The 14,137-nt window shown below is 35.6% G+C and overlaps 2 protein-coding genes across 2 annotated transcripts; one reads left to right on the top strand and one right to left on the bottom strand.

The window, feature by feature from the left end:
* The first annotated feature begins 5,364 nt into the window (after positions 1-5,364).
* Positions 5,365-11,316, top strand: LOC112044408 (protein SAND). The gene is made up of 6 exons (XM_024080249.2): positions 5,365-5,719; positions 6,364-6,521; positions 7,066-7,266; positions 7,781-8,200; positions 8,926-9,400; positions 9,887-11,316. Exons 1-6 carry the CDS (start codon positions 5,453-5,455, stop codon positions 10,025-10,027), a joined length of 1,662 nt encoding a protein of 553 aa, XP_023936017.2. The 5' UTR covers positions 5,365-5,452; the 3' UTR covers positions 10,028-11,316.
* A 985-nt stretch (positions 11,317-12,301) lies between these two features.
* Positions 12,302-14,120, bottom strand: LOC112044392 (pre-mRNA-splicing factor 38). Its single transcript, XM_024080222.2, has 2 exons — positions 13,443-14,120; positions 12,302-12,519 (listed from the first exon to the last, which is right to left on the bottom strand). Exons 1-2 carry the CDS (start codon positions 14,102-14,104, stop codon positions 12,330-12,332), a joined length of 852 nt encoding a protein of 283 aa, XP_023935990.1. The 5' UTR covers positions 14,105-14,120; the 3' UTR covers positions 12,302-12,329.
* Between the last annotated feature and the right edge of the window lie 17 nt (positions 14,121-14,137).

Raw genomic sequence — 14,137 nt, 5'->3', positions numbered from 1 at the left:
AAATAAAAGAAATAAAAATAGTTTATTTCAGTAACATTAATCAGTAACACAAAATAAAAGGCTAGAGTCATCCTTTAAGAGTTTTAAACTCCTGTGACAGTCTTCTGTCCGCTCTTCCGTAACAAGCAGTAGATACATTTTTTTTAATTAATCATAGTGGGTAAAAATAAAACTAATAAAAACATGTGTATGAGTGTGTGTGGGTGTGTGTGTGTTTGTGTTTGTTTGTGTGTGTGTATGTGTTAGGTTAATCTTGTACTCATATTATGTAAAAAATATACACGAGCGGAACCGCGAGCCATTTAGCATGTTTAAAAGAAATCTTAAAGATGGCAGCTTGGTTTTCCTCTCATCTAAGGTTACAAAGTCATTTTCTGCGTTGTCAACGTAAATAAAGGAACAAAATATAATCATAGCAATAGCAGTGTATTTGGACAAAGGGTCGAAAGGATATTGGATATTTAAATAATTCGTAATGAAGGATTCCGGCACAAACAAAGACTCCGCCGCCGGCAAACAAGCAAAATAATATTTGTAAAGGACCTTCCCATTATAATATATTTAATAACTGATTTTTGGAAGATATTTTTGACTAGCAGACGCCCGCGGCGTCGCCCACGCGAAACCCTTCAATAAAATCGGAATAGTGTGACACGTCGGGTAGCATCGACAATTATTGTACTATTATTTTGTGGTAGAGGAAACAACTCGAGCAGGTCCCAGGACTTGTGACCTTGAGAGTTGGTTTAAAGGATCCTTTCAGAATGAAAAGACACCTTCCCTGGCCGACATGATCTCCTTGCCCACTAAACAATTTATAAAAACAATAATTACAACACAAAACATTATTGCACAAAAACACTAACGCGACTGGCAGCGTGACGGTGTCTACGCGGCAGAGTATAGGTATGTAAGTAATAAATATACATAATAATATAAAAAATCCTCCACCACGTCTGTCTGTCAGTCTTTCTGTGCGCGATAACCTCAAAAGCTACTGGATAGATTTTCATACGGTTATCAACAATATATAGAGTGATCTACGATGATAGTTTCGGTATTTAACTTGACCAGAGTATAGGTAAATTATAAATTGATTGAAATTACATATTTTTAATAATTATTAATTTTATAAGTAATAATTATTATATTTATGATAATTATAATAATTCTAAGAAATCGAATTTATTTATAATTTATTATAATTATTGTTGTTATAACGGTAAAATAAATGTAGGCAAGAACTTAAAAAATACATTATCGTTTCTATTTCCTAAACCCAAGGTAGCTTGGAAGTACTCGCCACGTAGCGATAAGGCCGCCTTATGTATTCTACTTTTGTACTGTACTTTTTCTTCTTGTGTTGTAATTAAATAATCTGTGAAATATTATAAACCGTCTACCTATCACAGTTCATGAGATGTAACTTGGTGACAGATGGACGGATAGACGAGCGGACGGACGGTCGGGCGGACAGCAGAGGAGGAGAAGGAGTCCTTCTGGACAAGGACAGTCCTTGTCCTGGGCGAATTCGTCGCGAATCGCATCGCGCGAATTCATACGCGCGTTGTCGAAGTACTAGACATCAATACGTCCACAAGCATCGCGCGAATTCTAAATACGCGCGTAAATCGCGTGCACTATGCTAGACCCGCGAATCAAGCGCGCGTCGAGGCGCTTGATTCGCGCGTATTGCTTCGAGATAGTAGGGACGCTTTGTTGCGTCCAGTTAACGCGCGAACTCTATGTTTCGTACTGAATTCCTCCCCAAATGCTCGCGCGTTGGTACGAACCTTGTGGAGGCAACGGTCGCACGTAATACGCGCGAGAGAATCGCGAATTCGCCTTTTCTGGACTGAGCCAGGGTAAAATGGTACCCTATTACTAATAGGGTACCATTTTACCCTTTGGTAACGGAACCCTAAAATCGGCGACGACGATAATTAAAAGCTATTCTCAGTAAATTTAATCTGCTATTACTTTAGAAGTTATTCAATAACACGAATTTATTGACGCTGTTCCCAGCATGACATCGCCGTTCGAGAAGAATGATGGCGTAGCGTGATTGATTTATTTGCTCCTCTATATAAAATTGGCGCTTTTTTTGGCTTTAGTGAAACTTTATTGCTGTTTTGTACATAAATATCATTTCGCACATGATTTATTTGTTGTACGAAGTACGTACAGACTTTGTTTTGTTTAGATATTACAATAGAAACGAATCTTCCTTTTTTCCGTTGTTAACAGCTATACCTTATAGTGTCTATATCTGTTTGTCCACGGTTTATCTCAGTAGCTAGCTGGTGGGAGGCTTCGGCCGTGGCTAGTTAGATACCACCCTACCGACAAAGACGTACCGCCAAGCGATTTAGCGTTCCGGTACGATGTCGTGTAGAAAACGAAAGGGGTGTGGATTTCATCCTACTCCTAATAAGTTAACCTGCTTCCATCTTAGATTGCATCATCACTTACCATCAGATGAGATTGTAGTCAAGAGCTAACTTGTAGTGAATAAAAAAAAAATTAAAAAAAAAACCATAGTCATATTAGTAAAAAAGATAATCCCAATGTTTTATAGCCTGACCCAGCACGACTATTCTCTAACGACGTTTTCGAATTCATCGCTATCTTTCTCAATGTATAGTATCGTGTTAATCAGAGAGAGATCGAGGTGAATTCGAAACTCGCACTTGTGAGTTTAGAATAAAAATTTTAATAAAAAATTATTCAACCGACTTCCAACTCAAAATATAACTTTAACTAAAAAGCAAAAAATAACATCCTACCTATGTGCTACCTTCTGATCAGTTTGAAGGCGGTGCCAAGCCAGTGATGTTTTAAATAAATACGTTTAAACTACAAAATTTCTGTGGTTATTCCAGAAACAGCTTTAATTAAAACACGACACTGGATTGGCACCGCCTTCAAACTGATCAGAAGGTAGCACATAGGTAGGATGTTATTTTTTGCTTTTTAGTTAAAGTTATATTTTGAGTTGGAAGTCGGTTGAATAATTTTTTATTAAAATTTTTATTTTTTTATTTTTAGTGTTAGTATACCCACTGCGTGTGTACAGTTACAACCTATCTAAGTGGAAAGTTCTCATCAATACAAATTTATCAAGTCCAAACACAAGGTAGCTACTGTGAACCGTCGAGGAGTTCTCTTCACTGTCCCTCGTTTTCATCATCAGACCCTTAATACAGTCACAATCCATCTAGGTGGAAAGTTCTCATCAATACAAATTTATCAAGTCCAAACACAAGGTAGCTACTGTGAACCGTCGAGGAGTTCTCTTCACTGTCCCTCGTCTTCATCACCAGACCCTTAATACAGTCACAATCCTTCTAGGTGGAAAGTTCTCATCAATACAAATTTATCAAGTCCAAACACAAGGTAGCTACTGTGAACCGTCGAGGAGTACTCTTCACTGTCCTTAGTCTTCATCACCAGACCCTTAATACAGTCACAATCCATCTAGGTGGTAAGTTCTCATCAATACAAATTTATCAAGTCCAAACACAAGGTAGCTACTGTGAACCGTCGAGGAGTTCCCTTAACTATCCTTCATCTTCATCACCAGACCCCTAATACAGTCACAACCCATCTAGGTGGAAAGTTCTCATCAATACAAATGTATCAAGTCCAAACACAAGGTAGCTACTGTGAACTGTTGAGTAGTTCTCTTAACTCTCCTTCGTCTTCATCATCAGACCCTTAATACAGTCACAACCCATCTAGGTGGAAAGTTCTCATCAATACAAATAAATCAAGTCCAAACAAAAGGTATCTGCTGTAAATCGTTGACGAGTTCCATCGTCTGTGTATCGGCTCCATCATCAGACCAACTCCAGACCTTCATAAAATTGTAGTGGTTTAAAATACCTTATGGAAACACTAACAAACGCACTAGCCGTCTTTACGATTTTCGAAAGTTCCCCTCGATTTCTCCAGGATGCCATCATCAGATCCTGACATGAAAAAAATGGGACCACCCTGGAATCAAACCCTTCAAAACAAAAAAAGAATTTTCAAAATCGGTCAACAAATGACGGAATTATCGCTGGACATACATAATAAAAAAAAAAAAAAAAAAAAAAAAAAAAAAAAAAAAAAAAAAACATACATACAGCCGAACGTAGAACCTCCTCCTTTTTGGAAGTCGGTTAAAAATAAAAAGTTACAGAATAGCCTAGCTAGTCTCGAACTCGATAGATAGGTAATCATCATCATCATTATCAAGCCATATTCGTCTCACTGCTGAGCACGAGTCCCCTCTCAGTATTATAGGGGTTAGGCCAACAGTTCACCATGCTGGCCCGATGCGGATCTTCACACACGTAGAGAATTAAGAAAATTCTTAGGTATGCAGGTTTCCTCACGATGTTTTTCCTTCACTATTTGTGACAAGTAAGTAGGTAGGTACGTAATAAATATTTCATAATATTCACCCGCGTAGTTTCTATTCCCATAGGAATACGTGGATAAAATATGGCCTATACTTAATGTAGGCTTTCATTTATTTCTCAAATTCAATTTAACAATTGACTCTTTCTTCTTTAGGTATAATACTCGTATTAGTGTATCATACCTACTCGTAGGTGACTACCAAATTGAGGAAGTAAGCCAGTAAGTGGCAAGTTATCCGAAGAGTGAATAAAACGTCTACATTTTAGTGTTATCTTCGCTTTCCACTCCGTCGCCTGCAAGACGCATGGCGGAAAGCGATTTTCGCGCACTCCAATTGAAGCGCAGGGCATGGATATTTATTACTAAGTTTCCGTGAAATTCCGGCTTCGACCAATATTTATTATTTGGGACCGAAATCTGCCAACTTTATATGTCATAAGATTTTAATTGGAAGGAATTACCCAGTAAAATTTACCTATAGTTAATATCATCATCTTCATCATTAGGCTATTAATATCATAATATTTTAATTACGTTGCTAGCCACTCATTATCCGTGATCAGTTTTTAGGCTTTTTTGTGTAAATAATTGAATACCTAAATAATAAAAAACTTTGGAAAAAATCACAGTATTTTTTACAAAATGGTACTTAATTTTCTTGTCTCTTATTCCAAATTTTATATAAAATATATAAAATTTATATAATTTCGACCTAAGACTTCGATTATAAATATTTTATTTAATTGAATTTTTTAAATGTACTGTTATTTTTTAGTGACAAATCTATTTAAATTTGAAATGTATTTGTTGTTGGCTGAATAAATAAACTTCGACTACATCCATTCTGTAGTCGGAGATTACATAGTCTGTCCAAACCATAGAGGAAGGTTCAAACCCCAAAAGTGACAGCAGCGACATTGACATTCACTCTATTGTCAAATGTCAAATGTCAATGTCAATTTCCAAAAAAATATTGATATTGATGCAGTAGCGTTTTGCAGTGATCTAATTTGTAAGAAAATATAAAAAATTAAGTGTTTCAATGGCATCCACTTCGAAGAATATTCCATCCACCGCAAATCCAGAAAATGTCACTGACGATATCGAACCAGGCGCGTGTACCGACAGCATATTAAACCCAACGGACTCATTTGAAGAGTTTGCTTCTGAAATGAGCTCCAGTCTTGAGGAAAGGAACACTTTGGCAGCAAAATCCAGTACCATAAGTGAGATTCAAAGTGAAATTGGCGAAAGTTCAAAGGAAACACTTCGAGAAACTAAATCAAGCGATAACTTGCAAAGTAAAGATGTAAGCTTCTTTTTACATTGAAATTATGATTTGGTGGTTGATTTACTTCATTAGGAGTACAATGAGTCACCAGAGGTACCGTTACTACGTAGTGTATAATATAAACGTTTATTTTGTACCTGTGTATTGACCAAATGTTTTTACACTTATTAGTTTTTGTTGTGAATTTGGATTAATTATGTGGGTGGATACTTACTAAATCATTTTTAATAAGTAAATTTGACAAATACAAAGATTTTTATAAATTAATCTGCTTTCTATTGTGCATAATAGTGCAGAGTTCTAAACTGTTATTATTAATTGTATTTTTTGTGGATGTCTTTTGTGATAGCTCGTCTCAGTAAAAACTGTATTCTAAACTATTACTATTCACTGGCAGACTTGACTTTACTATTCAAAGTGCTTGTAAATATAAAGTAAATCTCTAAATCAAGTCTCTGCACTAGCAGTCTTGTACTAAATTTAGTAGGACAGGAAAAATGGGCAGTAAAGGAGATGTGCATTGTTAAGGGACCTCTAATTCTTATACCGGCGTCACTCCTCAAAATCTGCTTGGAGTATTTCTCTCTTCCACACTAAGAACTAAATGCTAAATTTGGTATCCTAATCTATATTTGTATCAAAATGTTTCTATTCCATTACAGGACTCAATATCAGGGTCAGCAAGCAGTTCGAACCTAACAGAACAAAATGGTGAAGACACAGAATGTGAAAGAGATGAATATTTACGGTCACCGGAATTAGTCAACAAAGAAAAACATGTATTTATATTGAGCTCGGCAGGAAAACCTATCTATTCAAGGTACACATTGCATACATAATCATCACAGTTATTATCAGCCTATCTCTAATGTCTAAAGTACAAATAGGTTTTTTCTCTGTTATAAATTAATCATCATAGCCGATTTAGGAGGAGGATTAGCAAACTGTGTGGGCAGGCCATATATGTTGCAAAACACATGACCATTGGGGCAGATGTGTTCTGGAGTGAAGATCACATACCAGTAAGCACAGTGTAGGACAGACACCCTCCAGTCAGATTGTTCAACAACATAAAGAAGTGGCTGAATGAGGAGGAGATCATGTGTGGTTGTGTGCTCTAAGAAAGGCCTAAGTCTAGCTGTGAAAGGATACAGACTGATGATGATAAATTGAGGATTTGTGACATAAACCCACCATGCTGTTCTAATGCCTCTATAGTTTGACAGTAAAGAGGCTAGATTCATCTCCCAGAGTTTGTGGTTTGATTCCCACTACTAACAGTAAAATACTTTAATTTCCAACTAATTTGAGGAAAACAGGAACAAAACAGGTTTCTAAGCTTATATAATTATTTCCACATTCAGATATGGTAATGAAGACAAACTCGCAGGTTTGTGTGGTGTTATACAGGCCCTAGTGAGTGTTGTGGAGGAGCAAAACCAGGATATCTTGAGATCTATCAGCACCAAGGATTGCAAGGCCATCTTCCTTGTCAAGGGACCTCTGATACTGGTTGCTGTATCCAAGTCAAATGAAAGTGAAACACAACTGGTTCTTCAATTAACGTAAGTGATCTGTAAAAAATAGCTTGACCAGAATTTTAAAAAACCCATCAGTTTGGAGAAAAAATTTACTAACTTCTTGCATTATTTAGTTACAGACTACTAAAATTTGTTGTACAATTTGGAGATTGTGTGTTTTCATATGCTATGGTACAGAGTCTGAGTTTTAAAAAAAGTCGCCATCGTATTATCCTTATAGCTTTAGACTTATTGAACTTTCAACTTTTATGAATTTAAATTTAACTGTCTTGGTACAATCACTCGACTTTTGATAGTTCCCAATTTGTGTCTGAATTCTAACACAATTCAAGAGGAGAAAAGGGGTGTTCTACTGGTCATGTTTTATTTTCTTTAACTAATTAACACTTGAATGGAATTTCAGCTGATATTAGTCTAAGATATATTCGAAGATCGCCCTAAGTTGAGAGGTGTTTACTTTATAGTGTTACATGAAGAATATCTTGTATTTCCTCTGAAAATTCAAATAGTGCTTCATATAAACATATTCCATTTCCAGGTACGCATTCAATCAAATTGTATCAGTGTTGACTTTAACACAACTAAATAGGATATTCGAACAACGCCGTAATTACGATTTGAGGAGACTCCTCTCAGGAGCTGAACGTCTTATAGACCACCTGCTCATATTCATGGAAAAGGACCCTGCGTTTTTATTGGGTGCTGTGAGATGCTTACCATTACCTGAAAAGGCTAGAGAGAACATAACAAACGCTATAACCTCGACATGTAGCAAAATAAGGGACTTAGTATTCGCTATACTAATAGCTGGAAATCAATTGATAACTCTGGTCCGTATGAAGAAGTATACGCTGCATCCATCTGATATACATTTGTTGTTCAATTTGGTGAGAAGTTCGGAGTCTTTTAAAACTGCGGAGAGTTGGACGCCTATATGCCTGCCGAAATTTGATGCTACGTAAGTATTGAAAAACAAACTTTGATTCATTAAACTTCATTAAATTACTGGAGATTGTTTGTCTTAAAGATGAACTCTCCATCATGTTTAATGCAACGTAAATGTACCTATACATACACATGCAAATTAACGGGAAATTGTGGGTCCGGTTTTCTTTAGACAATCTGTGCAAATATTTTTAGCGTTTTTTTCATTTGTAAAGGATTAGTCGCTTGAACATATTATTTACATAGTTTACTGTATTCATAACAAAAGTAATTTTATATTTATATAAAAAATAAGTAAGTATGTCTCAACACCACAGAATACATAATAGTACGCGAAAAGTCCTACAATACACGAAAAAGTCGTCCAAAGTTATTTCTAAAACGTACATATTAATTAAAATTAATGAAATCAAAAATGAGGAAATCTGTAGAAGAACCAAAGTCACCGACATAGCTCAACGAGTCGCGAAGCTGAAGTGGCAATGGGCGGGGCACATAGCCGATAGACGTTGGGATCCCAAAGCGCTGGAATGGCGACCTAGAAAGCGCAGTGGAGGTCGACCCCCCACCAGTGGTGGACTGACGACATCAAGCGAGTCGCCGGGATTCGCTGGATGCAGGCGGCTCAGGATCGTGATGTTAGGAAGTGCCTGCATACAAAAGGCCTATGTCCTGCAGTGGACGTCCATCCGCTGATATGATGATGACATATTAATACACAACATATTTCATTTCCAGAGGTTTTCTACATGGTCACGTGTCATACATTTCCGAGGACTGTCAAGCTTGCCTCCTACTATTGACCGTACAGAGAGATGCATTCTTCCCACTGTCGCAAGCGAAACACACCATTGCTGAGAAACTAAGGCGATCGAACTGTTTAGTAGCAATAAACGACGCATTGAACAGGAACAAAGAACTACCGACAACGAATCCACTGAAACACATCGGCATACCAGAAATAAGACACTTTATGTACAAATGCAAATCAACTGCACAGCTCTTTACTTCAGATCCAATAAGTCTGGATAGATTACAGGATTACAGGCTTAGACATAAAGAGGGTGGGGATATTACAGAGAAGAAAATAGAGAAGTTATCAGATATAGATTATGTGAGGAATTACAGGAAGTTTTGTAGTCAAATACATTGTAGTTCGACACCTGCTAAGTTGATATTTAGGTCGAATTCGGAGAATACTGTTTTGGCGTGGGTGAGTATATCATCAGACAAAAAAATTCTTATTGTATTTACATAGTTTTTAGAACTTAAACTACCGTGAGTGTCATTGATATTAATTGATTATGAAACATGATAAAACGTCGGAGTACGCCTGACTAGTTTCGAACCCATGCGGGGCCCTTAGTCATGAGCTGGTTGTTGCTCGCAGCGAGAGGAGAGGGTCTGAGGGGATGGGAGTAAAGGTTTCTGTAACTAAGGTGGATAAAAATTAAATATAATTTATATTGAGACTAGGCAATAATTACAATTGGATGCTGCGTCGTAAATCAGCCGTGGGTTTTTTATTCATCGCTACACGCCCGACCCGCGCGCAGCATCGGTAGTGTTACGAACGAAGTTGCCAAGCTATAAATTAAAAACTATCCCCTGTAACCATCCATGGGAAAGGGGGTAAGGATGGAGTAGAGAGCTGGCCCAGTTAAAATAGGCTGATAATGATGAAACTTTGTAATTCCAGGTGACAAACGGCTTCGAATTGTACGTAACATTTGACGCGCTCATGGAGAAAGACCACGCCATACGCGCGGTCGATCGACTGTTACACTGGATAAAGAAGGAAGAAGAAAGGATATTCATCATGCACGCACCAACCTTCTAGCCCAAGCTCACCCTCGGTGGTATAATAAAGAACACTATATCGCGGAGTGTTGAGAACGTATAAACTAAAATTAGTGCATTAGTAGTAAATAATAATGAAATAGATAAAAGTGGCTTTTATCTATTTCATTATTATTCATTATTCGTTATCAACACTCCGCGATATAGTGTTCTTTATTATACCACCGAGGGTGAGCTTAAATTTGTCGGATGTTGTCCGGCGAAATAGCGGAGTGTTGATTACGTTTGAACCTACGTAATTGATTTGCATAATAACCAGAGAGGAGGATAGAATAATCATCATGCATCCATTGACCTTCAGCCCAAGCTTACCCTCGGTGTTATAATAAAGAACACTATATCGAGTGTTGAAAACGTTTTAACTAGTTAACGTTAGTGAATAAAAGATGAAATAGATAAAAGCCAAACTCATTTTAAATTTGTCGGATATTGTCCGACGAAATAGTGTAGTGTTGAGAACGTTTGAACATTCGTAATTGATTTACATAATAACAAAATAAATAAACGGCTACTTATTTTAATTTGTCGGATTGCGTCCAACGAAATAGCAGCGTGATTTACATTATAATGAAATAGATAAACGGCTAAATTAATTTATGTTGGATTACTTCCGACGAAATAGCGGATTGTCACTTTCAATCATCCTGTGTGAGTGCTCTAAATGTCTATCATAATTAAAAAATCAGTCTCGTAATAGTATTCAATATACCTAATGAATTACTAAAAAAAAAAATTGTGTGCTAAATTAGATGTTATCATGTACCTAATAAAATTAGAATTATTGCAATAAATTATGAGCTTGTACAATATTGTTTGGAGTATACAATATGAATTTGAATTTTTAAAAAAAATATATATGGTTTAATTTAGAAACCTCCTCCTTTTTTGAAGTCGGTTAAAAAATAACATTTGATTCATTTTCCAATGTTCATCAATAAACCTATAAACTTAAACATTTACCAATTTCAGAGTGAAACTTCCATGTATACTTACAAAACCTTTAAGTTGTAGGTTTTTGTCAGTTATTGGTGCAATTTGAGTTCATCTGTTTTTCATGGACAATGCTAAAATAAATAAATTCATTCCATTTGGATTAGTTAAATGCATACTGTCAACAGCTAGTAACTTAAGAATACATTATGGAATTTCCATGTACATAATACAATGAAGAGTAAATAATTTTAAATCTACATTTTAACATATTTCCTGAATTAAATTAGAAAACCTTAGTGATATTTCGCTCATCCTGAATAAAAGCCTAACACATAATATAACAATGAAATTTCAACTTATAAATTATATTTATAGATAAAATAATTATTTTATTATTTAAGGTAATACTTAAATGAATTTTGTTTTATATAAGAATATAAATTATGACATACTGCAGTTAATATAATCTAAGAGTGAATTTGATCAAAGTCAAACTTGATGTGGAATGTTTATCAACAATAAAAATTATGTAATTTACCTTAATTTTTATTAATATTTTTTGGTAGAAAATTGTTCTAAACTCTAATCCAAATCGAATTTGACTTTAGTAAGTATAGCATTGAATCATAAATTGTTAGGCAGTGCATAATATGCAAATTTTTATATTTTAGTGAGATTTTTAATTAGGTAGGAATGAATTAATGTATGTAAATTATTTTGTAAATAAAATACTTAATAGTAATAAATATTTGTATTAATATTATACCAACATTCATCTATACTAATGTGTAGAGGTAAACTTTATGGTGTTTTAGGGGGTAATCTCTGGATATACTAAACCGATTTTGAAAATTCTTTTAACATTATTATAACCATACTATTTGAGTGTCATAGGCTGTACTTTATCACCATAATCTGTATTCTCACGGTAACAAGTACTACGCAGGTCTTCAGCTAGATGCCAATCAACAGACTTACATATTTTTTTTCTGTAGGGGGAAAAAGAAAGTCCTCAGACCCCATACAAAGAAATACATAATTACTTAGATACTTCACAGGGCATACAAGGAACACATACTACAAAGTGATGCCCTGTATAATGTCAAAGGCCTGTAATTATACTGTAATTTCTACTACTATAGTGTATTTCAGATAGCATGGGTACGGTGACAGTTCATTTCACTCTTGTTTGCCGTGATTCACTATAATAGTATGTACTATGAACGTCACAAGGCAACTGTCACCATACCCATGCTAACTGAAAAACAATATTATCAAAAACACTATATTCAGACTGGCCCAAATGAACAGAAACAAAACAACAGTTTAAAAATGATTTATTTCTTATTTTAATAGCGCCCTCTGTCCCTCCGCCTATCAACTTCATGGCGCTCTCTTCTTTCCTTTTCTCTCTCACGTAATCGCTCTCTATCCCGTTCCCTCTCTCGCTCACGCTCCCTTTCTCTTCTTCTTTCACGTTCTCTGCTTCTGGATCGTTCCCTTTTGCGATCTTTTTCTCGTCGCTCACGGTCTCGTGATCTAGAATTTATAATTTAAATGCTTATTGTATTAAGTTATGAGGTACATAACAATATTTTTTAAAACTCACTGAGAAAAGTTATGAAGTGTTTTAAATAAAAATTACAATCTATTATTATTACTGATCTATGATAACAGTATTTCAGAATGTAATAAGAAAAATAAAATATTGACTATTATGTCTCAATCATATATTTTTAATTCAGCTGTATTATATTATATGCCTTGCAGAGTGCTTGTATGGTGGTCCCTTTAAAATGATTCTTATCTTTAGAAATTCAGTTTGTAAAGGATTAAAATTGTGTTATTAAATTTAAGAATTATTTTATGTAAAAAAAATCTGATATCTGAGTTATCATCACTACTATGATATTTTAAAGGCTTACTAATGGGTCTGGTCTTCCTCTCTAAAGGGAAGGGAAAATGGAGCTTTAATCCACAATACACAGGCTTAGGGTGATCACACTAATATTATAAAGACAAAAGTTTGTGTGTAAGTGTGTGCTTGTTCCTCCTTTACACTGCAGAGTGATATGGCTGAAATTTGGAATGAAATAGATTTTACTCTGGATTAACACATAGACTTTTCATCCTGGATAATCCATGGTTCCTGGGGAATTTGTGAAAAACTGAATTTGCCATAGGCGTCTGCTAGTAATGCATAACTCTTTAAAAATCACTATGTGGTATTAATTATTATGGCCACGATCAATAGCTTAACAATGGAAGTCAGGTGTAACACCACTTTCCAACTGCTGAGTTGAGATTTGTATTGAAAAATTTCTTGATAGAAAGAAAGGCTCAATGTAATGTGACAGAGGATTAGAACCTAGGACATCGCGATTGCAAGCCACAAAGGCTACTTACTGAATCAATAAGACAGTTATAGTTAATGAGTGAACATTAAATTAATGAAACTTTACCTGTCCCTCTTTCTATCTCTGTCTCGTCTATCTTTATCCCTTTTATTTTCTTTGGCTTCGGTATCTGCATTATCCTCATCTGAAGGCATATCATCATCCAAGTCATCTTCCAGTGCAGATACTTTTGGTTCCAACTCATTATTCTCTTCAAGAATATGCCTTTTTTGGATTCTTGGTAAAATAACGTCGCACAAACGTTCCTCACGTAGAAGCTCGTCTATAAACTCGTCCATGTGCACAATTTCAAACTGCCCTTCGCGATTTTGTCGCCTCAATTTTCGATTATCGTTGTAAAGAGGTTCCAAATATTTGTAACAATCTAGAGACGATCCTGTGAGTCTCATATAAAATGCTCCTAGCGCACGGACGTATTTGAACTCTTCATTCTTTATAAATTCTACAACAATGTCTTTTTCAGGTTGTATTTGTAACATTTTCAAAACTAGACACAAAAACGGTGTAGGGTAAATAAATCCTCCATGAACACCGCCGACGTACCGTATTTCCATAGCTTTGTCCACTAATAATTCGGCAGTTAAAGCGAAACATTCTTCTTTCCAATATTTCGAATCGTATATGCGAGATCTGATGATTTTTTCTATTAAATATTGAGGATTTGTACCGCGAATAGATTTCGCGTCCTTTACAGTTCGATTCGCCATTTTGACAATTGCTTGACAATTTTAAAAGCACAG

The sequence above is a fragment of the Bicyclus anynana genome, chromosome 2 (genome assembly GCF_947172395.1).
Source record: "Bicyclus anynana chromosome 2, ilBicAnyn1.1, whole genome shotgun sequence".
In the NCBI taxonomy this organism is placed as follows: domain Eukaryota; kingdom Metazoa; phylum Arthropoda; class Insecta; order Lepidoptera; family Nymphalidae; genus Bicyclus; species Bicyclus anynana.
The sequence above is the reverse complement of the archived record's forward strand: the minus strand, read 5'-3'. Positions and strand labels throughout refer to the sequence as shown.